The 25,162-nt window shown below is 39.5% G+C and overlaps 1 protein-coding gene across 2 annotated transcripts in view; it reads left to right on the plus strand.

The window, feature by feature from the left end:
- GLRA1 (glycine receptor alpha 1) overlaps positions 1 to 25,162 on the plus strand; it is a 112,278-nt gene that overhangs the window by 50,144 nt on the left and 36,972 nt on the right. For both annotated transcript variants that reach the window (XM_063447856.1, XM_063447857.1), the window contains exon 3: positions 323 to 390. In XM_063447856.1, the coding sequence (XP_063303926.1) occupies positions 323 to 390 (68 nt within the window). The remainder of the gene's footprint in view (positions 1 to 322; positions 391 to 25,162) is intronic.

The raw sequence follows: 25,162 nt of genomic DNA on the forward strand, positions 1-25,162 counted from the left end.
CATTGACGAGGAATCATTGCTCGTACACATCATCAAGTCAGAGAACGTTGTTGTGATGTTCATTCTGCACTAATACTCAGAAATATTTTATGGTATTGGTTATTTGTGTGGCAAAGCCCATTTAACTCCTTTCAATTTTTTTATTTTTTTATTTGGTAAATTTTCATGGTCCCATTAAAGTGCTGAATTGTGATCGCCGAATCTGCAGTGTTTAACAAAATGTATACAACAGTGGGTTTGTGATTGTGTCGACTTTGCTCAAGGCTCATTGGCAGCCATTAACATGTTGATAAATATCAAATTTGTGTTTGTTTCCATACAGGTCCCCCGGTAAATGTAACCTGCAATATCTTTATTAACAGCTTTGGGTCAATTGCAGAAACAACCATGGTAAGAAAATCATATGCTGTTCCCATGCAATCATTGAATACTTTTAATGTTGAAATTAATAAATGCACAGCTACATACCTCTCAAGTACATCCCAAGTTTCCCTGTTTAAGACAGACAGTCCCTATTTTGAGCCAATCCCTCTGTCTCTTTTTTAAATCCCTATCCCTCTTTTGTAGGAGATCAGTATTATTGGTCTGAATTTATAACAGATCTCCACAGTAAAAATACTCACAGTAATGCATGTGTTTAGAAATCAGACTGTGTAAATAAGACACCTTGTTATTGAACTGAATACATTTTAGTTGCATAAATTGTTATTAGTAAATCAGCTAAAATTTCTCATAACAGCCCCGCCACTGGCCCACTCACATCCCTAAAATTAAAATGTCCCTCTTTGTACATTTAAAATGTTGGGAAGTATGCAGCTTTGTAAAGCGTAATAGCTTAATTGTGTGTGCCATTGTTTTGTTTCTCACTATCATTGAACACTTGTTTTAATTGCTAGTATGGGTATAGATAAACAGTACTTTGAGACTTGGAGCTACACTAAAGTCTATTATTTTTTTTACTGAGTGGCTTTGACATCAAGTTATTCACTAATACACATATGTTCCCGACATGTTGTGTCTTCTGGTGGCTCTATATGTAGAGTCTTTTCGCTAGTACATGGAGACAGCTTCCAAACTCCATTTTTATGAGCTGGTCAAGAATGATCCTCCTTCTTAAGCCTAAGGGTCTTGGGGAAAGTGCCCATTAGGTAAATTTGCTAAATATAGGTAATGTCTTAGTATTTTATGACATTTGAAGAAAAATACCATCAAAAAGCACACTGTCTTCAATATGCAGTGCCCTTCTATAATATTGGCACCTTTGGTAAATATAAGCAAAGACATCTGTGAAAATGTGTCTTTATTTTTTTGATCTTTTGATCTGTTGTTACCAGCATATTAAGGGGGCTGCTATGGGTACGTCTTGTGCGTCATCCTACGTCAACCTGTATTTGGCCAGGTGGGAGGGAGCATTAGGATGTACCCGGCTTTAAACCTTATATGGACCAGGTTCTGTACTGGAAAAGATATATTGATGATATCTTTATAATTTGGTTAAATACACCAGATAGATTCAATGAATTCGTACAGCACCTGAATTCCAACCCATTTAACCTGCATTTCACGAGTGAGATTGGTGGAACTACACTCTGTTTTTTTGGATTTGTCCCTTGAAATTGTTAAAGGTAAGATCAAAACCAACTTGTTTAGGAAACAGACAGCCCCCAATAACTTAGGGAAGTGGTCCAGTTTCCACCTAATTCAACTCAAATCTGGGGTCCCCATTGGCCAATACTTGAGACTCCGTTGCAATTGCTCATCTCTTGAGGACTTTAAAATTAAAGCAAATGAGCTTTGGAGGTCCTTTTGGGAGAAGGGATACCCTAATATGGAGCTCAAGAGTGCCTATGTATGAGCTCTTCAAACAGAACGTAAGGACCTCATTAGAGACAATACTCAAGTAAAGAAAAGTGGCCTTATACGATTCATCAGCACTTATGATGCAGGATGGGATGAGATGCAGGGAACCTTTCAGAAGCTTTGGCCAGTTTTGACTACTGATAAACATCTCAAACAGGTCATCACTCTCTCTCTTAATCGATTACGGCCCATAGAGGGAAAAACCTGTGAGACCTCCTAGTACCTAGTCACTTTATGGCCACTTCATCATCAAGTAATCTCAAACAATACTTACCAGAAGGAGCATTTCAATGTGGGCACTGCAGTGCCTGCCCCTATATTTATAAACGATCACAGACCTTCATCAATAGCACCAACACAGAGACCTTCAAAACAATGGCACACACAATTAAACTATTACGCTTTACATAGCTGCATACTTCCCAACATTTTAAATGTACAAAGAGGGACCCTTGCCATGTGTTCTCCAACCTCATCAGGCATTATAGGAGAAAACTCAGAGCTGTTATCTTGGCAAAGGGAGGTAGCACAAAGTATTAACTAAACGGGTGCCAATGTCCTTTTTTTTATATATAAACCTGTGTTGTATTTGCACATGTTTGATATCCATGCGAGCAGAGTATTTTTGTGTATTTTTTAAACAAAAGGATAGGTTAAACAACAAAGACAATTTGCTCAGCTTCCTTTTCTCATATTTACCAAGGGTTCTAATATAAATGGAGGGCACTGTATTGTCACTCCTCTATGGTAGCTAGAGAGCTATTTTCATTGCAAAAAACTTTAAAGAGTTTACAGTACTTTTAGGGCATGGCACTAAATGATTTAAGTGTGTATTCACTAAATGTGGAGTTGCGGTGAGTTGACAAGTGTTGCAAAATAGTGCAAAATAGCAGAACTGTAAAAATCAGTTCTATCAGAATTTGTAACTTTGTAAGTTTTCTATCAACTCATAAACACTATGAGCAATCTATAAGCTTGGAAGAGGAAGTGGAAAACATGATTGCGGTCCAGAGCTTTCCAATGAAAAAAAAACAATGTTGATAAAAGGCATTTCATTACACTATGGTATTTTTTATATTATATATCAGAGATGACTTGTACTGGAACAGCTGCTATTTTCTGAACTAAAGTGAAATATAGATGGCAAACATTGCCTGAGTAACTGCAATTTGACTTTCAATGTCCTAGATTCCTACATTGATGGGTCAGGCATCCCCTAAATAGATAATGTTAAAACTTTACTACAACAAAATATCCCATTGTTAAGATCCAATCATTTGTGTCGACAGGTAGCTGGCAGGTTTGTAGCTAGGAGCCACAGGGTCCTGGCGCAAAAATCAAATAAGGGACACCCTAATCGCAGCTCTTTACTCCATCACCGTAATATACCTGAGTGTAATTATGTGTGCGCTTTGATAGGTCTATGTTGGTTGGCTGAGTGTGATTGTGTGGATGTGTGTGACTGGTTGAGTGTGATTGTGAGGAGTTGTCTGAGTATGATTGTAAATGGGGTTTGGCTCTGTATGAGTGTAAAGTGATTGGCCCAGCTTGGCTACACTAACCCAAACATGGCAATCCCCTGTGTAGAAGGCTTCACATCCAGCACACTGGAGTCAGTGCATCCCAAACTCCCCCAGCAAGCATGCAAAATGCCTGCCTGGTGAGTAATACAGTGACAGGGAGCAATCGAACAGCCTTTTAGTCAATCTATGACATTGCACCCTGTGTACCAGCACCTAATGTTGATTCATTGACAGATGAGGGAGGGACTTATTTTTAAAGAGATTTTTTAAAAATCTGCTAAAAAAAAAAATCTATACGTTTACTAGCATTTCTGCCAGTACAATGTACAGATGGAATTTAAACATTTCAATATACACTGATTGTATCAATACTTTATTATAATACACATTAATTAAGTATTCATGCACGTGTGGATATATATTTAACCTTCAACTAAGAGCGCACTCAGTCTTCTTTAAACAAAAAATAAATAAATAAATCTTTATTATCCATATAGTTAGGTCAATGTTTCAGTCCTAAGTCAGACTCTTTTATCTTGAAAGTCTAAATTAGGACTGAAACATTGACATATATACAGTTGCAAGAAAACGTATGTGAACCCTTTGGAATGATATGGATTTCTGCACAAATTGGTCATAAAATGTGATCTGATCATCATCTAAGTCACAACAATAGACAATAACAGTCTGCTTAAACTAATAACACACAAAGAATGAAATGTTGCCATGTTTGTATTGAACACACCATGTAAACATTCACAGTGCAGGTGGAAAAGGTATGTGAACCCCTAGACTAATGACATCTCCAAGAGCTAATTGGAGTGAGATGTCAGCCAACTGGAGTCCAATCAATGAGATGAGATTGGAGGTGTTGGTTACAGCTGCCCTGCCCTATAAAAAAAACACACCAGTTCTGGGTTTGCTTTTCACAAGAAGCATTGCCTGATGTGAATGATGCCTTGCACAAAAGAGCTCTCAGAAGACCTACGATTAAGAATTGTTGAATTGCATAAAGCTGGAAAGGGTTATAAAAGAATCTCCAAAAGCCTTGCTGTTCATCAGTCCACGGTAAGACAAATTGTCTATAAATGGAGAAAGTTCAGCACTGCTGCTACTCTCCCTAGGAGTGGCTGTCCTGTAAAGATGACTGCAAGAGCACAGTGCAGACTGCTCAATGAGGTGAAGAAGAATCCAACATCCCTGTTAGCGAATCTACAATACGTAAAACACTAAACAAGAATGGATTGCATGGGAGGATACCACAGAGGAAGCCACTGCTGTCCAAACAAAACATTGCTGCACGTTTACAGTTTACACAAGAGCACCTGGATGTTCCACAGCAGTACTGGCAAAATATTCTGTGCACAGATGAAACCAAAGTTTAGTTGTTTGGAAGAAACACACAATACTATGTGTGGTGAAAATAGAGGCACAGCACACCAACATCAAAACCTCATCCCATCTGTGAAGTATGGTGGTGGGGGCATCATGGTTTGGGGCTGCTTTGCTGTGTCAGGGCCTAGACGGATTGCTATCATCAAAGGAAAAATGAATTCCCAAGTTTATCAAGACATTTTGCATGAGAACTTAAGGCCATCTGTCTACCAGCTGATGCTCAACAGAAGATGGGTGTTGCAACAGGACAATGACCCAAAGCATAGAAGTAAATCAACAACAGAATGGCTTAAACAGAAGAAAATACGCCTTCTGAAGTGGCCCAGTCAGAGTCCTTACCTCAACCCGATTGAGATGCTGTGGCATGACCTCAAGAAAGCGATTCACACCAGACATCCCAAGAATATTGCCGAAACAGTTCTGTAAAGAGGAATGGTCAAGAATTACTCCTGACCGTTGTGCACGTCTGATCTGCAACTATAGGAAATGTTTGGTTGAAGTTATTGCTGTCAAAGGAGGTTCAACCAGTTATTAAATCCAAGGGTTCACATACCTTTTCCACCTGCACTGTGAATGTTTACATGGTGTGTTCAATAAAAACATGGCAAAATTTCATTCTTTGTGTGTTATTAGTTTAAGCAGACTGTGATTGTCTATTGTTGTGACTTAGATGATGATCAGATCACATTTTATGACCAATTTGTGCAGAAATCCATATCATTCCAAAGGGTTCATACTTTTTATTGCAACTGTATATTATATATATGTAAATTGTAAGATGGAGTTTTGTAAATTATCACTGTTGTCATTTGTTGTTAATGGGTACAATTAAGCTTAAAAGCTAATGTAACAAATATTATTAGAACAAGTCTGAATCAAGTGTCTCTTCATCAGCAAGGTATATTCACTAAACATTTAATTATGATGAATAGACAATTAGACTGTAAATATTTATGGGAAAATAGCTGAATATTTATAAATAAATTATAGACCATTTATAGCTATTTTCAACGCTCAGTAATTTAACAGCATACCAAAGAATTGTGAACACGTACAAAAAAAAGTGCTTGGGCATGTGCATAGCACAGTTCTGTCACTTTATGCATTTACTAAGGATTCATATAATATGTAGACATGTGCAATTCGTTTCAGCCCGAATTTAAATTCGTCCGAATTTCAGCAATTCGGACATTTGGATGCTGCTGCCAAATTTCGGAAGTGCCGAACCGAACTGCCAGAGAGCCGAATTTTGGAAGTGCCAAACTGGACAGAATTGCAGAAGTGCTGAATTTTGGAAGTGCCAAGGTGCTTCAAATTTCTGAAAAGTGGCAAAACAGGAGAGGGAGGGAAAATGAAGGGAATGGGGTTATGGGTAGGGGATTAGTTTAGGGGTATGGTTAGGGGTAGTGGTAGGGTTAGGGGGTTAGGTTAGGCGTAGGGTTGGGGTTAGGTGTGGGGTTAGGGAATTGCCGAAGTCACAAATTTCAGATTGCTGAACCAAAGTGCCGAATACTCAAACCGAAGTGCTGAAGTCCCGAATTGCCGAAGTCCCGAATTTCGGATTGCTGAACTAAAGTGCCGAACCGAAGTACCGACTTGCCGAAGTCCCGCACCAAACCACATTTTTTGCCCATGCACATGCCTAATAATATGTGGGTTCTGGAAAAAGGAACGTAGTAAGCACTGAGCAGGTGCTTGAAATCTTGCTCAAAATTTAATATTAGCTCAAAAATTTCAAAGTGAAATAAATATTTTACAAGTATATTTGTATCTATACAATCCTAATTTAGAGATCTGGCACTGTAGAGATAATAATTAGCTGTCTTAATATACATTTTTGATGCTAAAATCATTTTTGTAATTGTAAATGTTAGCGATACCATAAAACTGTAGTTCTAATATTAAATGATCTCACAACGTCACTCTGCAACATCACAGTCCCTTAGTATAAAACCTTACTTTAACTGATCACTGAACGTGTATACAGTGAAAACATTTGTTTCACCTAGATCACTTCTGCCAAAAATATAAAAAAAATAGAAATTTGAAAAAGAAAACAAATGGGACGAGCCAAAACACTTGGAAAAAAGCCAGTGTATTGCAAAATATATACATAATAGAAATATTATTATTATGTGTATATTTTCCAGTTTACTGATTAGTTTATTTTCCCACCACTTGGTATACAGCTTGAGTGATAAAAAGTAGGAAACATAAAAAATGATTAGGTGTAGAATAAACTGTATATAATTTATAGATCATATATTTATTAAATATATTAGATCTAAGCATGTTTTTCATTTTTACAAATCCTCCTTTCCCCCTCTATTGGCCACTTCTCACTTGATTTGTGAATAGAATCAAAAATTACAGAGCTGTCCCCTAGTGAGCAATCATATTTTGTTCCCAGCAATCAACCATCTCATTTTTGGTGCCAAGGGCATAATTCAGAAACCCAAATCAAAATGAACATGCTCGTCCATTGGTTCATGATAAAACTACATTTTGAGTTTGGGAATTTGAACATTCACACAAACGGTCCAAATTCGAATGAATTACAGTTTGTAACAAAACAAATCTCCAAGTCTATTTATCACCTATCTTGTCTGGTTTATTCAAAGCATTTTCATTCCAAAAAGGACCATTTTACATTGAGAAAAATGGTTTGTATCACCTTGTCAGCATACTTTAAAGTAGTAGGCTGTTTGATAAAATGCCCAAATCCATTGAATAAGCAGATCAAGTGCTTGGACATTTTTTCAAGTCTTTTTCCAGTTCTCATCGTGTGTGCATTTTATTATTAGAGGGACTGATGACTTGTTACTGGCTACCCAATCCCAGTTGTGCCAAACACAAATCATGGAAGCTTCCATCAATGTATGCATACTGAGATGGTTTTATAAATGCCTGCAATGTCCTGTCTATACATGAATTGGTTATAAATAGTGATGTCGCGAACACGAAATTTTCGGTTCGCGAACGGCGGACGGGAACTTCCGCAAATGTTCGCGAACGGGCGAACCGCCATAGACTTCAATGGGCAGGCGAGTTTTAAAACCCACAGGGACTCTTTCAGGCAACAATAGTGATGGAAAAGTTGTTTCAAGGGGACTAACACCTGGACTGTGGCATGCCGGAGGGGGATCCATGGCAAAACTCCCATGGAAAATTACATAGTTGATGCAGAGTCTGGTTTTAATCCATAAAGGGCATAAATCACCTAACATTCCTAAATTGTTTGGAATAACGTGCTTTAAAACATCAGGTATGATGTTGTATCGATCAGGTAGTGTAAGGGTTACGCCCGCTTCACAGTGACAGACCAAACTCCACGTTTAACGCACCGCAAACAACCGCAAACAGTCCATTTGCCAAAACGGTCTGTTTAATGGTGGCCCCAGCTCAGCCTTTTATGCAGGTCCTCCAGCAAGGTATACTCCCACATGGACCTTTTTTCACAATGTTAATCACTCCACAGAAACAGTAAAATCCCTCCCCTCTATCATGGAGATAATTGGGTTAAGTAGCCATAGAAAACGTGAAGGATCACTATAGTGTCGGGAAAACAAAGCGGTTTTCCTGGCTCTATAGTGCCCTGATGGGGGCCCACATAGACATAGAATACATAGATGCCGCATTGACCGCTACTGCCTGCTGGCGCTGACACAAGTGGTGCAAGTGGCATGCCGCAGCTGTGATTTCAGAGCTGGAGCATAGACCCCTCGACCCTCTAATGCAGCCATTCTTCTAGTATAACAATCCACAGTGGATCGGCAGACTGTAAACTCTAAACCCCAGTCCCAGTTGGGGAATTATGGGATCTGGTCTCAGGCTGTAGGCAGCAACTACTATCACTTTCAGCCAGGCACTGTATTGGCATCTTGAACATTTTCCTAGGAAGAGGCAGATGACTGACATTTAGGGGTAACACTGTTGAAGAACTCGGCCTTGGGTGATGGGAGTGGCCATCTGTAGCCTATTCACCGTATTCAACCTTGGGGTTTGGAATTTTCCTGATTTATTTTGATGAGCCACCACTGGCGGGAGTATCTGCAGTAACACAGGGTGTCTGGAGGGAGTATCTGCAGTAACACAGAGTGTCTGGAGGGAGTATCTGCAGTAACACAGAGTGTCTGGAGGGAGTATCTGCAGTAACACAGGGTGTCTGGAGGGAGTATCTGCAGTAACACAGGGTGTCTGGAGGGAGTATCTGCAGTAACACAGAGTGTCTGGAGGGAGTATCTGCAGTAACACAGGGTGTCTGGAGGGAGTATCTGCAGTAACACAGGGTGTCTGGAGGGAGTATCTGCAGTAACACAGAGTGTCTGGAGGGAGTATCTGCAGTAACACAGGGTGTCTGGGGGGAGTATCTGCAGTAGCACAGGGTGTCTGGAGGGATTATCTGCAGTAACACAGGGTGACTGGAGGGAGTATCTGCAGTAACACAGAGTGTCTGGAGGGAGTATCTGCAGTAACACAGGGTGTCTGGAGGGAGTATCTGCAGTAACACAGAGTGTCTGGAGGGAGTATCTGCAGTAACACAGAGTGTCTGGAGGGAGTATCTGCAGTAACACAGAGTGTCTGGAGGGAGTATCTGCAGTAATACAGAGTGTCTGGGGGGAGTATCTGCAGTAACACAGGGTGTCTGGAGGGAATATCTGCAGTAACACAGAGTGTCTGGAGGGAGTACATATATACCCCAGGGATCCTTAGGATAGGTGTCAATCCATATCTGCCAAGTGACCCTATGTAGGGGGAACAGTCTCTATTCTGCTCTGTGTCAGTGTGTATCAGGGATCCTTAGGATAGGTGTCAATCACCTGTCCTCAGGGACCCTGATACACACTGGGGGGGGCCTACTGTCCTCCCCCCCTCCCCCACCCCTGCGTGGTGGGTGGAGGCCATAAAAATAATGAGGGGGGGACCTACTGTCCTCCCCCCGGCCCCCACCCCTGCACGGTGGGTGGGGGCCATAAATCACAATAGGGAGGACCTACTGTCCTCCCCCCTGGCTCCCACCTCTGAGTGGTGGGTGGGGGCCCTAAAAAAACAATAAGGGGGGACCTACTGTCCCCCCCAGCCCCCACCCCTTAGTGGTGGGTGGGGGCCCTAAATAAAAATTCCCCCCCAATAAAAGGTGACTAGGGATCCCCACGCCTACCCCCCTCACCCTAAAAAATAGTGAAGGGGGAATAAAATAACTAACCTGTAAAGAAAAATTCAGCTTACTATTTGAGGTCTTCTTTTTTCTAAAATCTTATTTTTTCAGCCCCAAAAAAGGCCAAATAAAAAGCCATAAGAACCGACGCAATTTAAAAAAAGAAAACGAGCGCAAAAAAAAAATCAATCTTCACCCATGGAGGGCTCCGTGTCAGTGTGTATCAGGTATCCTTAGGATAGGTGTCAATCAATATCTGCCAAGTGACCCTATGTAGGGGGAACAGTCCCTATTCTGCTCTGTGTCAGTGTCTGGGGGGAGTATCTGCTTGTAACATTTATATGCACTAAAAAAATTAAAAAAATATATAATAAATTGAAATAAAAAATGGTTGCAGCTTCCGAATTAATCTAAAATGGATGCTGTCCAGTAGGTGGGAGGGTCTGCTAGGGAGGGTGTGCTGCTGATTGGCTGGAATGTGTCTGCTGACTGTGAGGTACAGGATCAAAGTTTACTCAATGATAAAGAATAGGGGGCGGACCGAACATCGCATGTGTTCGCCCGCGGTGGCGAACGCGAACATGCTATGTTCGCCAGGAACTATTCGCCAGTTATAAATAAAAACAAAAAACCTGCGCTCAAACTCCCACTACTCTTTGGCGGCAGCAACGACCATAGTAGACATCAGCCCCAATACATACAGTAAAAACCAAAGAAAAAAAAAAAGTTACCTGCGCTCTTTCCAAAATCCCTATGTATATTTAAACAAACGGAGGTTATTTAATTACTCCAATGGTCATTAGAGGGAATGCCCGCCTGCCACGTCATGAATTGGTTATAGTCTATTCCTGCACTTCTAATTTAGACTATAATGTCTACTAGTTGAGATATTTGTGTTGCATGTGTGGGTGCCCACTATTATTATTAACCCCTTAAGGACCAAACTTCTGGAATAAAAGGGAATCATGACGTGTCACACACGTCATGTGTCCTTAAGGGGTTAATATTATGTCAAGGTCTGTTGATTAGGAAAGAGATGGAGTGAGAGAGTGTGTGTGCGTCTCTCTCTCTCTCTCTCTCTCTCTCTCTCTCTCTCTCTCTCTCTCTCGATTTTAAGGATATTGCCTGGCCTGAACATTAATGACCCAGTCACACTGACACAAATTATCATGTTATTAATTAATGTAAAGTACAATTACTGTGGCTAACTCATCTGCACTCAAGGAAGGAAGGAAACTCCCGAAAGGATGCTGTTTGGTAGCTTAGCCACCCATGTATTGAATACTGAGTAATACTTAGCTATTATTTCCCATGATATTTTTTTTTTCACTTTGATATTGCACCCATATTTTGCAATGTTTAATAGTACCTTTGTAATTTCTGTACAGTTTATATATGCACTGAATAGGATTTATGTCTGCATGTCGAATTTATACATACATAACTTCAATGTCTACTGAGATAAGTGTGGGTGTCCTTAAAAGTCAACAGTTTGATTATGAAAACATTTAAATTAAAGCTGATGGACTGTGCTTTATAACACTAGTTAGTGTTGCATTTAAAACCCAGTGTCCTGGAGTACCGAACAAAATCAACAAAGCATGTGTCACTGTACAAATACTTATGGACTGCCCTTTACATGAGAATGTGACATTGAAGCATTATATTTATTGATGTACAATAGATCAACACATGGATTTTCAGTGCAATATTTTACATCACTGACACTTGTTTTGTTTTATAGAATAAGAAATGCAATTTAAAATCTTACATTTGTTTGCTGGTAAACAAAAGGGCCCTCAATGTACTCGTCTCACCATATTGCAAAGAGTTTCTTGGCTTATCTAAGAACCCCAGAGCAGCCTTTTCTCTATGCACGTGGGAGAGAGCTTTATAACTTGGGCTGAAATCACAGCATTATTGATATTCTGCAATAGGTACAAAATGAACATTCTGTTCTAGTTTTGGCACCCTGGGAAGGGGAATTATTAAAAAATGAAAAGTTTATGGGATTGTAAGTAAAAAATCAATCAACTCTTTGAATCTTTTCTTAGCTGCATGCTAAATAACATCATTTGTGTTAAAAAGAATTTAGCACAACTGAAAAGCAATAGTTTTGTTAACTTTTAAAGATGTAAAATATCCTGCTGTAATCCACAAACTTTAAACAGCAATAAATTATTTTGCAAAGATATTTTACTGTTACAATAAACATTTTTTTTTTCTGGCAAACTAAATTTTATGTAGCAATGAAAAGGAATGCAAATATCTTACAAATCAAACTAGTGGTAACCTTAATTCCCAACACCTTTCAGTGCTCTTCCAGATTAGGGTGAAAACACTCAATACAAACTAGTTCATTATAAAGAATGTCTATCACAACCACTTGGCACTACTCTAACCCCTTTGTTTGTTGAAATTAAGTAAATTCGATATTGAAATGTTATCAACAAATGACATTAATGTCCACTTTTTTGCATTTTTTTTTCATTTTATTGTTATTAAGGAAAACAATTCTGTATATTGTAAAGTAACCTTGCACTTATCAATTCTGACTAGGAACAACAGTATTTTATGCTACAATATAACCTTGAAAAAAAAAATGTCTACTTTAACTGTACAATGTTTAAACCCCCATAATAGGACTGTATCCACAGCCAACCTCATCGACCCCTAGCATTATACTTAACGCATCTTTCTAAACTGAGATTGATTGTTGCAATGTTGAAGTTAACAGGGCTGGACTGACATGATGTCATTTTTAGTTAATAAAACTTTCACATTTGATCTAGATCTGTATTCTTTTAACACAGGCAAGGCCAGTGCTAGACTATGTTTCACCCTAGGCAAGACCTGCTACTTGCATCCCCCCCCCCCCCCCCCCAAAAAAAAAATTGCCTATTCCAATTTTTAAAAACAGATATATAAATTGAACTTAAAAGCATAGAACTCGAAACTACTACATTTCTTTTAAATTACAAGACTAAGTACCATAAAAGTACAACAGCACCAATGTTAAAGGCAAAATATCCATGACACAACACATCATGTTTCTACAATATTTAGCTTACAGTCAGCCAGAGAAACAATTAGAAAAAGACAGTTCTCCATTCAGGCAGCTAAAGACACTGTCTCGGAGTTCGAAAAGGTATGCCTGTCATGCAAGCCCACCCAGAAACCCCTCTTTCAATTACACAGCCAAACACCACCACACGAGCCATACAAAGAGGCATGTAGCAGAGACATAGGAAGTGAGTTCAGCCCGATTCAATGGAAAAGAGCATACACGATACATAAAGTCTCACCTCCTGTGCCCAACACATAGAAATCCAAAGAAAAATATTATACCGATGGTACCTAGTACCAGAGAAGTTACATAAGATATGGCCAAACTCCACAAATACATGTTGGCGCTGTGAACAAGAGAGTGATCAATGTTCCACATCTGGTGGACGTGCCCCACTCTTATACCCTTCTGGATCCAGGTAACAAAACTCCTGTCGGACATACTTCAGTTCCCAATAGCCTTCAAACCAGAAATGTGTCTGCTATATATGTTCCCCGAACGGCTACCCAAAACCCACCTAGCACTCACATACCACACAGTTACCTCAGCGAACCTTCTTATTGCATGACACTGGAAATCCAAAGAACCTCCTGATCTCACACACTCACGAAACCAAATCACGCTCAATTGGACATATGAAGCCATGCACCAACACCAGTTTGGACCTAAACCTATCTTGGCGAAAGAAAAAATTATATGGGACACGTACACACAAGACAGGGAGCTAAAAAACCAATGAGAGAAAAAAACAAAACACACAACGGTGAGGAGGAACATATATTGGGGTTTGACCGCTAATGAACCGGGTAACTAAGGAATTGGTAGATCCAGGAAACACCCTGGAAGGGACGGACTGGTCCCAAGGATCGAACATCCTCGTTCTCCTCTCTCAACCCTCGGCACCTCCTCTATCCCCCTTCTGCAGCGCTAGCTGCGCAGCTGATCCTCTCAACCTACACTCCAACTCTCTTGTTTCTTCTTTCTTGTTCCTTCTCTTCTTTCTCTAGTTAATTAATTAAAATGCAATTGGTCCATGCAGCATGTGAAGGTATACAAATGTATCCATTGTATAGGACAAAGCTATGCAAAGTTGCACAACTACTATAAACACTGGGAAAAGAAATGAAGGATATGACCACCCCGTTAGAAACAGGCTAATCACCTTCAAGCCACCCCAAAATGGCGTCTCACACAAAATAATAAACAACTTTATTGGAAAAATAAGGGTAAAAACTCAAGCGGCAAAAAAATGCCTAAAAGAAAATGAGTAGATAGGGCTAGGTTTCTGATAAGTGGCTACAGCTATACATCCTAATATCAATCTCGAGTGTTTGTAACAAACTGTAACAATAATGGAAAGTATGGATGCAATTAGCAATGTAGCTTAAATGTAGCAGGCACCAAGCCCCACAGGATTAACACTTAAAATGCAGAAATCGAAAGGATAGAGGAGGGCATAACATAAGAGTGAAAATAAAGTGGAGATAACCAAGTAGACCTGATAGAAGTAATATATACAGGTAATATCAAACCACAGTTAAACCAAAAAATGTAGCCCAGCTTCCCTTTTATAGAGTTCCAGAGTCTCAAAACGGCTCCTAAATAGAAAAGTATAGTATCCTGCTAATAGGTAATGTCAGTTCAAAGTATAAATCACCATGGCAACCCATGGGCAGCCCAACGCGCGTTTCGGCGGTCCAAACCGCCTTTCTCAAGGGCACAAAATAATTAGGAGTAGAGTGAAAATAAACCGCACTTAGGTTCCCCCCCAGCAGTCAATTTAAATATCTCCTCGTACCTCCCATCCGACATGATTGGTCACTGACGGCCACATGACTAGTTCCTCTCAGTGGGGAGGGGTAGGAAGGACTGCGCATGTCCTACGGGCTGCGCGTATATCCGGCAAACCAGTATCGTTCGTGCGCATGTCAGAAGAAGAGATTCAAGTGCGCATGTCTGCATATCGGCGATCGCGCATGCGCAAGAACTTAGTTATTTGAACCAGATTAATATTAAGAGCGCATGTCCAGAGGCGCCTTGTTAATAAGCACGTCCATCAACCACTTGATGCCCATGCGTAAAAGACTTAGCTATAAGAAGTGAGTTTCATATAATTGTTTCTCACTTCTATAGCAGACAGCCGAAAAGGATTTGGCCGGTGTGCAACAAACCAATGGCTAAAACTCTAGAGCCATATAAGAAGAAAGTCATACTGCAGAGCAAGGGAGAGGGATAATAAATCAATAAATAGTCCAATCCAAGTACAAATGTGTGGTATATAGAGACTAAAGAGAATGATTTCATGATAGATTATCTCAAGAAAGGCTGGATCAAAAGAAAAAAGGAGAAAATAAACGATGCTAGTAAACCATAAGAAAATAAAGTGAATTAAATTAAATTAAAGGGGACATAGTAATGCAACCACAAAAAATGTGTGTATGTATACACACATATATTAGAGTATATGTATTAGTGGTGAGTGTATATACATAACTGTGACAAAATGTATTTACAGATCCATATATGTGACAAGGGAACGTATACACATATATATATACATGCATGGAGGGAGTATGTAGGCAGGGTGGATATATATATATATATATATATATATATATATAGGTAAGGTGTATGTATACCTATATATACACACACACCTAGTGTGTACGTGTATATGAAGCAGAGGGTCGACCTGAAGGTTGTTAAATAAACGGGGCAAAAGAAAACCCCTCATTCAAACCTGCAGGTTGAAGTGTCTTTAGTTCGTAAATCCATCTGGACTCTCTCTGCCTTAGAATTTTGTCAAAATCTCCCCGTCTAGGGGTCCTTTTGACCAACTCTAGACCACAAAACCTCAAGTTATTAGAATCCCCCTGGTGATGTTCCTTCAGGTGTCTCGAGATAGGAGTCTCGAGGCGATTTCTTGGAGACCTGACATGCTCCATGATCCTGTCTTTAAATGCCCTAAAGGTTTTCCCTACATATTTCTGTCCACAGGTACAGGACAGTACTATAAACACTGTATGAAGATGATATTCACTAACCCCATTTTCATGTTCATTCCCTATTTCCTCCCATTTCCTTGTCCATTCCCCACCTTTGCATATCCACCCACCTTTCCATGTCAATCCCTCTTTTTCATGTCCATTCTCCCTACTCAATTCTCTCCTCATCTCCATACCTGGAGTCCAATGATTCTTAACTTTCCTCTTGTGCGGCACCCACTGGGAGGAAGTGACAGAAGATCACTTCCTCCCAGCTGTAAAAAAAAAAAAAAAGAAACACTAAGAACGAGTGGTGACTTGTCTGAATTTAGAAAAAAAAGGGGTAACTTAAGTTTCATTAACTGGAAGAGTAATGAAAGGGTTTTAAAGATGTAAAATAGGGTTAATGAAAGTTCGGGCAGGAGCTGAATATGCGTCCTCTGGTACATGGCATGGCAATAAATACATAAACTGACAATAACTTTTTTTCACAATTACTAGACAATCTTCCAATTGATCAAGGGCTGGAAGATATCGATTCATATAGTCAAAAGTCCACACGTTTCAGTGGTGAAGTGGTAAAGAGTCCCTAAGCCATGGTCAGATAATAATAAGTCTCCAAATTTACTGTGCTACAGCATTGAGCATAAGCAAAAGTAAGAAATGTAAATTTGAGTGGAGCAGTGTATTGCAAAATGATCGTTTAGGTGATAGGCCCAGGACCAAGTATATATTGTGAGAAATTACAAAATGTTGTAGTAATACTCAGTAGTCAGTAGATGGCCTCAGGATAACATATCTCATAGCGCAAATGGAGAAAATGTGTAAATACACATAATAGTGCTGATTGCTTTAAATAAAGAAGTGCTTTAACATCATGTATTAATATACCAAGATTCCCATAAATATACCCAGATTATTAGGCTTGGGAAATCAAGTTGATAGTGAAAAAGCTCAATTGTGATTACAAAGTGCAAACAAATGTATAAAAAATTCTGTGATTTTAAAAAAGTGAACAAACTGTCTCTTGCAAGAGAAAGTGGTGAGTAGGCTTGGCATACGCCGTTACTCACTGCCCAGCTTTGTCAAGATATATCAGGTGTTGGAGCTGGAGACACTTGTTCTAGGTAGCTGTAACATCCGGAATGAATTATCCTGGCTTCAGTGCAGTACGACCGGTATCAGCGTGTTTTTTCCTGAACTCCTGTAGTCTCCACCCCTTTAATGATGTCAACACGTTTCTCCGGTCTCCCCGGCTTCCTCAGGACATGAGCATAATATCATCATATATTAAACTTCTCATATAGCAAAGTAAATCCACACAACAAACATCAATAGTAAAATATTACAATGCATATGTCTAGAAATATAAATAAAGATGTTGAGCAGCACTTGACATTTTCCGTATGTGAAGCTACAGATAGCTCTTGGAGTTATTCAGAATGCATCCTGCAATGACTAAGAATATTTTGTTTAGGGAATAAGTCATTACACTTTCCCTTCAAAATATGAGCAGGGTTATATGTCAAACATCCATGTTTCACTATGATATAATAATATGTATACTATCTTCAATATCACAGAGAAACACAGATTGAGCAATGTGTAGCTGCAAGTTGTATGTCCAGCTAGCATCTCACCCTGCCAGGTGCCCTTTAGATCTGTAAATGCTTTCTGCAACCAAGTATGTTTCTGTTTGTTTGTTCATTGCAGCAGTAGTTGGCATTTCTTGATGTGAGTTTGCAGAGTGATATAAAATTGTGCCAATGCAAACACACAACTCGAGAGCTTATTTCCAACTCACATCAGTAAAGCATGTAAATGGATGGGTTTTGATTAGCAGAAGTGGTATGGATGCTTTGCCGTATATTTGTTTTGCTACTCCCCCAAATTTCTACAGAATGGAAAAAAAGTTATGTTTATTCACAGGAATTATGGAAAATTGTAAAAGGAGTTTACCCATCTTAGGCAATGTAGCTGAGCTGGCATTTTTTCCAAATTAGGATGATTGGACCTACATTTTACAACTAACATGCAATAACCCACAATGATGAGTTCACCTCACAAACTTTATAATGGGGATGAATACAACCACAACACTGACATGTAAGCAAAGGTTGAAAGTCTTCAGCATGGATGCATGGATTTTTCAGCTTGTTCTGCTATTTTTCGTGTGAGATTGAAAATACAGTGCAATACCGGTGTCTGTATGGAGAGAGACAGGGATAGGAAGCTACATCTTATCCCTGCTTCTCTCTCCTGACTGAATCCGTGGGGGAGCAGCACAGAGTGCAGCAAGCAACTCCTAGACTGAAGAGACAGCCTACAGATCAGGTGAGGATGGGGGGGGGGAGGGGGGGAGGAGGATAGATAGCCTATAGATCAGGGAAGTTAGGCATAGGGGGCAGCCTATAGATCAGGGAAGTTAGGCATGGGGTGCAGCCTATATATCAGGGAAGTGAGGCATGGAGGGGGAGCCTATTGATCAGGGAAGTGAGGCATGGGGGCAGCTTATAGATCAGGGAAGTTAGGCATGGGGGGCAGCCTATAGATCAGGGAAGTAAGGTATGGGGGGCAGCCTATAGATCAGGGAAGTGAGGCATGGGGGGCAGCTTACCCCTGCCTCTTTATGTTTTGGTGGGCTACAATTCTCTCACACTCCTAGACAGTTGAGGCAGGAGTAGCCTATCAGTAAGTCCAAGTAGTGCGAGTGAGTTTGAGATGAAAAAGTCGTGCTGCAGACGAGCGTTCCAGAGTACACACTGAATGTTGGTAAGTGAGGGTTAAGGGCAGGGTATTGTGATGAGGTTTGTGGGGTTTCTGGTTTTCTTAGTGTGTGTAGAGAAGGTGAAGGGCCCTGGATTGGGGGAGACATTACCAGCTGCTAGAAGAAGGAGGAGAGAAAGTTTAGGTGTGAATAGGTTCTGTATGCATGGGGTCTAGGATGAGATTGATTGTGGGTAGGAGTGAGAGAGTAGAAAAATGAGTGCAAGGCATGAGATAAGAGAAGGGGGAGAGTGTAGCAGAGAGGAGCACAGGGATGGACTGAAAGCCATTTGGGCCCCCGGGCGAAACTAGGTCCTCTGCCCTCTGAAGGCCAATATGTATGTATTAGATAAATATTAAATATAATTTTTATATAATGTTGGGTAATATTTTTGTTGCCTATAGTGTTTCTTATGAATGCATGTGAATCAGTGTGAATGTATATTTATAGAATGCCAATACGTGCAAATTCAAGAATACATTTTAATGTAGTGAAACTGAGTCAGATGAGTGATAAATTGTTTTACCACAAGAATATTAATGCAATATTGTAGTTATATGTAATTTCAAAGTAGTATTGTATGCGTCAAAGTAATGATAATTTTGTGCAATGCTGATATGTGTAAAACCCAAAAAATATTTTGTGTAGTGCCAGTGAAAATAAAATGCAGTTTTTTGCATGCAGACAGTGATAATGTTACTTCCTGGTTCCGTTACCTCAATGCAGGTGACCTCAAGAGACAGCAATTGCACAGAGCATCTGACTTACAAAGACTTCACATATAGTTGTATTGGTAAGTCTGTAATTGGACAGTCACAGAAATTCTGGGTGGGGTTAGAAGGGGAGAGTTTGCAAGAGCAGCAGACAAGAGAACTGCAGGTTTTGCAAACTGATTTTAGATATATCCCCATTAAAAAAAAAAAAAAAAAAAAAACAATTAAATTAATGCAAGTTTTCATTTGGTGTATAACTACTAAACAGTGATTTTTAAATATATTATATTTCTCGGGTGGAGTGTCCCTTTAAGTGAATACCCCCCTTTGTATGCTGTAGTGGTTAAATTAACCTTACATGAAGTAATGTCACTTATACAAACTGCAATAAAATGACATCAAAGTACTATTGCAAAATATTTCAAGAAAATCCTTTCTTTGACAATAATGTTATCATTACTTTTTAATTCATGAACTAAAAATTCATGAACTTGAACTAAAAAAACGACATCTGCTGGTGATCCAAGGATTTTTCAACATAAATGATACAGAGCCTGAGGAATATTTATTTTGCACTTTTTGGTTAATGATGTCTCTTGACTGAAACTCTAGGAATATATATTTTAAAACCTAATAAATTAATAGTACTATACTTGATTCCATACATATTTTTAACATCCTAAATCTTACAGCCAATGACACCCAGCCTAACAGTAATATCGTTAAGGATCCTTTCCAAAATGGAATTTCCATTTCTTTTTTTTAACAATTGCATGGCTCTATAAAGTGACGGATACTTGGCAAGCAAAACATTCCATGCTGGTATAGGGTCTTTAAGAACCAGATTGTGCTGATACCAATTATCCTTGTGGCAGAATCTCCCGTACCCAGTGGTGTCTCCAGCATTCATATTTTTGGGGGGCACATATGGGGATCAGGGACAAAAGTAGGGGAGCAATTCTAAAACACACATTCATATCTCAAGGGAGCTGACCACAACACTCCCTCGATGAAGTGAAGATGCTCAGGGCTGAGCAGAGGGAACTATTGAGCTTCCCTGCCTGCAATCTATTAACATGTCATATAACCTTTGTGTTATTGAGTTCTAGTTACACAAGCACTGCATAAAGCATCGCTCTAATTAGGAGGTCGCCTAAGGCCTCACTCTCACTGGAGCCTTGCGACTGCCTACCTCACCTAACTTGAGAGCAGGGCCAGCAGGCAGCAGAGGCTCACCACCAGTTAGCTGCACACTATTAGGAGTTGCAAAAGCAGCCAGTCACTACTCGCATGACAAGGGGATGCAGCTCCTAGTAGTTAGTACTACTGGTCCACCAGGGTAAGTGGCCTAACAATTTATTGTGCTGGGGGAGAGAAAGAAATGGGAATGGGAGGAGAGAGGGAAATGGAGATTTGAGGAGAGAGGGAGATGAGGCTGGGTGGGGAGGTAGAGATGGGGCTCGGAGGGAAAAGGGATTGTTGAACCTGGGGGAAAGAGGAAGATGGAGCTGAGGAAAGAGCAGGAGATGGTGTTGGATGGGAGAGACTGAGATGGAGCTGGGTGGTAGAGAGGCAGACAGAGGTGAGGAATGAGAGTGAGATGGAGCTGGGCTGGGAGGATGGAGCCAGAAGGGAGATAAAGTTGGGAGTAGAGAGCGAGATGCAGCTGAAGGGTGAAAGGGGGATGGAGGGGTAAGAGGTGGATGGAGAGGAGAGAAGAAAATGTCTCCTAGGGGGAGAAAAGGGGGATGGAGCTAAGCGGAGAGAGGGAGAGGTTGCCTGTAAGCATAATCTGTTAAGGGAATTGGCCATGCTTTGCGGTCCACAAGGGACCCTGGAATGGACGTGTGTCTGAAATGTATATGTATGTGTAAATGTGTATCTATGTGTCTGGAAACATATGTTTGAATATGTGTGGGTTGTTGGGGGCTCAGCTATTTGTAAGCTTCCATAAGTGTTATCATGGCAGCCCTGCAGGGTGGTCTGAGAGTCTAGTCAGTTTGTGCAGAGTGATATACCGGCAACAACTGGTTGGAAACTGTGCCACATGCAGATGAAAAACAGAAAGGAGTCCCCATCACTAGATACTGGGAACATTGGCCAGTTTATTTGAATATTTTTTGTCCTTTTTTGGTTTTTTATTACGGATATCAGTGGGGGCCTAAAATTCAAGTTGAACCTAAGGCCTTGCTAGCCGGGGCACATAAAGTCCAGCTCAGGCACATGAAGTCCAGCACACTGAAATATGATTTTTCCACTTGGGGGCAGTGGAGAAGCAGCTCTCCCTGTAAAGTATGAATGACCCCATTCATCTATTTCTCAAAGCGGTCAGCTGACATTAAGATAATAGTTTAAAAAAATAAACTGCTCCTGCACCTGATGCACTCTCCTCAATACCTGCTAAGACCTAGGTTCATTTGTCCTATGGAGAATATATTCCTAACCAATTTGTGGCTCTTACTCTGCTGAACTTCATCACTCCAGGTAATTCCCCCCTCTTATGTGTACTTGTCTTAAATGGATAAACATTGGTTTTCCTGTTTTTATATTATAATCTGAATATCTAATATATCTAATGTCTTGTTTTATATATATATATATATATATATATATATATATATATATATATATATATATATATATACCATGTTCTGCTTCATTTGTTAAAGGTACACTGTAGTCACTAAAACAACTTTAGCTTAATTAAGATACAGAGCATGCCCCTGTGGTCTCACTGTTCAATTCTCTGCCATTTAGGAGTTGAATCATTTTGTTTATGCAGCCCTAGTCACACCTCCCTGCATCTGACCTGCACAGCCTTCCTAAACTCTTCCTGTAAAGTGTTTATACTTCCTTTATTACAAATTGTGTTTAATATCATATTTCTAATCTCCTGTTCTGTTAATAACCTGCTAGACCATGCAGAAGCCTCCTGTGTGTGATTAAAGTTCAATTTACATAGATAAAATATATTGCTTTTTCTTATGTGATATACAAAAAAAATAGTTTAATTTACAGAGGAGGAGATACAAACTTATAAAATAAGTTAACATCTGATTGAAAATGAAACCATTTTTTATTTAATGCAGGCTATGCGAGTCACAGCCAGGGGAGACTGCAGTGTGGCTAAAGCTGCATAAACAGAAACAAACGTGATTAAACTCCTAAATGGCAGAGTTTTGAGCTTTAGGACTTAAGAAAAAAAAGATTCTACTCACTCTGAAAAGGCAGTGTTTACATTAAAAAGCCTGCAGGGACATCCTATACACACCAGAACAACTACATCAAGCTGTAGTTGTTCTGTTGACTTTAGTGTTCCTTTATGCTATAGGTTGTTGGGTTTTTTTTAAAATCTCAAAAAAATATTTTTTTATCCTGAAAGTATTTTTCCTTATCTGCATTATGCTGTGTCATGTTTGACAGAGAGATAGGGAAGGAGCTATTTAACTCTCAATATCGTAACTGTATTATGGTTGTGAAGCCTATATTAATGTTTTGGTATGAAAATTAGATGGCAATAAGGATACTAGTCAGGCAGCTCTAAGGAAAATGTTTTTTGAAAATTCTGTGTGGAGGTCCCTGGTGACAGAAATAATGGGATTCGGGTCTGGAACCTACACCTTGGATCAAGCTCTGTGTTCCTGTTACAAATGTATAGGCTGCTAAAGGTTTAAAATGGTTGTTTTCTGCAGAATGATGTTGAAAGAAAGTTTTTGGTAGACATAGTAAGGGCTCCTTATCCATTTTAACAAATGGCACAATGGTATTCCCATTATCTCAGAGTTTCTTTTGATTTGTTCAGAGTTATCATTTAATCTAGCCTGGAAAAGGGAGGAAAGAGAAGAAGGGACAGATGACAGCTGACCTGATGTGTTTAGAAAAAATGAACTAGCAGTTTATACCTTTTAGCTTCCAGTACCAAATATAGCCACTGGTTAATGGAATATAAATCTATTTAAATTCCATCCTCTCTGTGGGCTGTGTGCACGGCCCATTTTAGTAATAGATGTGTATGATTGTTAAACTAATGAGAATTTTGGAATTTGTATTTGTAATCTGATATTGTATTGCATTGAGTTAGACACAAAACTCAAACAATCTTAGAAATTATTCCTGAACCTTAGACACGGTATGTTCTGTTCTACCAGTATCACTGCTCCAAGACATCTGTGTTGTGGTATCAAAAATTAACTAAATTGGTAAAATCAGAGTTACATTTCTGCATCATGTATAATTTTTCACAGGTACCACAGACTGCACATAAGGAAGTGTGCCCATTTATGGCTGTACCCTCTCTTACTTATTGTTTTATGTTCAATTGTATGAAGAAAGAATGGCAAGCATGCAAAAGGAAAAGTGTAACACATGCAAAAACAAGTGCAACTGGATGGTTGAAAAAGCTTATAGAGCACAATGCAGGGTAAAAAAAAAAAAAAGCTTTGTGCAAACTTGCACGAATGCCAGGTATCATGTCAGCATATATAAGAAACTATAACGTAATACTTAGGATAACGTAAAATGAAAAGATTGCAGGCAAGCAAGAATAAAAATAAAGAGAAGGAAGAAAAAGTAAAGCAAAGAAGAAGGAAGTGGGGGCAAGGGGAAAAGAAGCAATAATGCCTCATGATATTGAGTCATATTCCAACCACGGAGTCCAAACTTTATTAAATACTGCTGAGATGCATAATTGTCATTAGCTTGTCCATAAATATATTGTCCTCAATTTTAAAAATAACAAATCAATTGGAAAACGGCTGTGATTTACAAAGCAAATACAAGTGCTATCTTAAAGAAGCATCCCTTTATGCAAAACAAGATGTAGCTATATACAAAAGATGCGCACCTTAGTTAATAAGCCAAATCGCTTTATTACATACACAAAATAAACAAGACTAAAATAAATAACAATAATAACAATATTGTAATCCTACAAAACAGTGATAGAGGCTATATAGCACACACTTATATCACAAAGGCAAAGAATCTCACTTGCATATTAACTCAAAGGACTGGACACGTGTATCAAGCATACACCAATGTTTCGGCACAATTACTAGTGTCTTTCTCAAGGGATTAACCCTTGAGAAAGGCACTATTAATTGTGCTTAAACATTGGATTGACCCTTGAGAAAGGCACAAGTAATTGTGCCAAACATTGTACTGTTCCTTGAGAAAAGTGACCAGTAATTGTACCGAAATGTTGTATTGACCCTTGAGAAAGGCATTAGTAATTGTGCTGAAACTTTGGGGTATGTTTGGTACACGTGCCCAGCCCTTTGAGGTAATATGCATTGCATAAATCATCAAGCTACACTGATCAGTAGTCAAGTATTGCCACTTACTTTAATAAGGAAAGTCAGTAAAATTAAGATTTTCCACATGCCCTTCACTTCAGCAAGACAAATACTGTTGGATATAACAAGCTTAATATTGGACAAGGGATGGAGAGTTGGCATTGTTTCACCACTATATTCAGACATTTGCACCTATATGCATCTGCTCAATCAAGGCCATCCAATGTCTAATGTTTTGAAAAACAACTGTCCATGTCTACATAGGAGTGTGTAAGACCAGGATATATATACAAGAAGCAGCCACAACATTGAACTACTGACAGTTGAAGCAAATAACATTGATTATATTGTTACTATGGTACCTCTCAATGGTGGGATATGTAAGGCAGCAAGCAAACAGT

Source organism: Pelobates fuscus, chromosome 3 (assembly GCF_036172605.1).
Source record: "Pelobates fuscus isolate aPelFus1 chromosome 3, aPelFus1.pri, whole genome shotgun sequence".
Taxonomy (NCBI): Eukaryota; Metazoa; Chordata; class Amphibia; order Anura; family Pelobatidae; genus Pelobates; species Pelobates fuscus.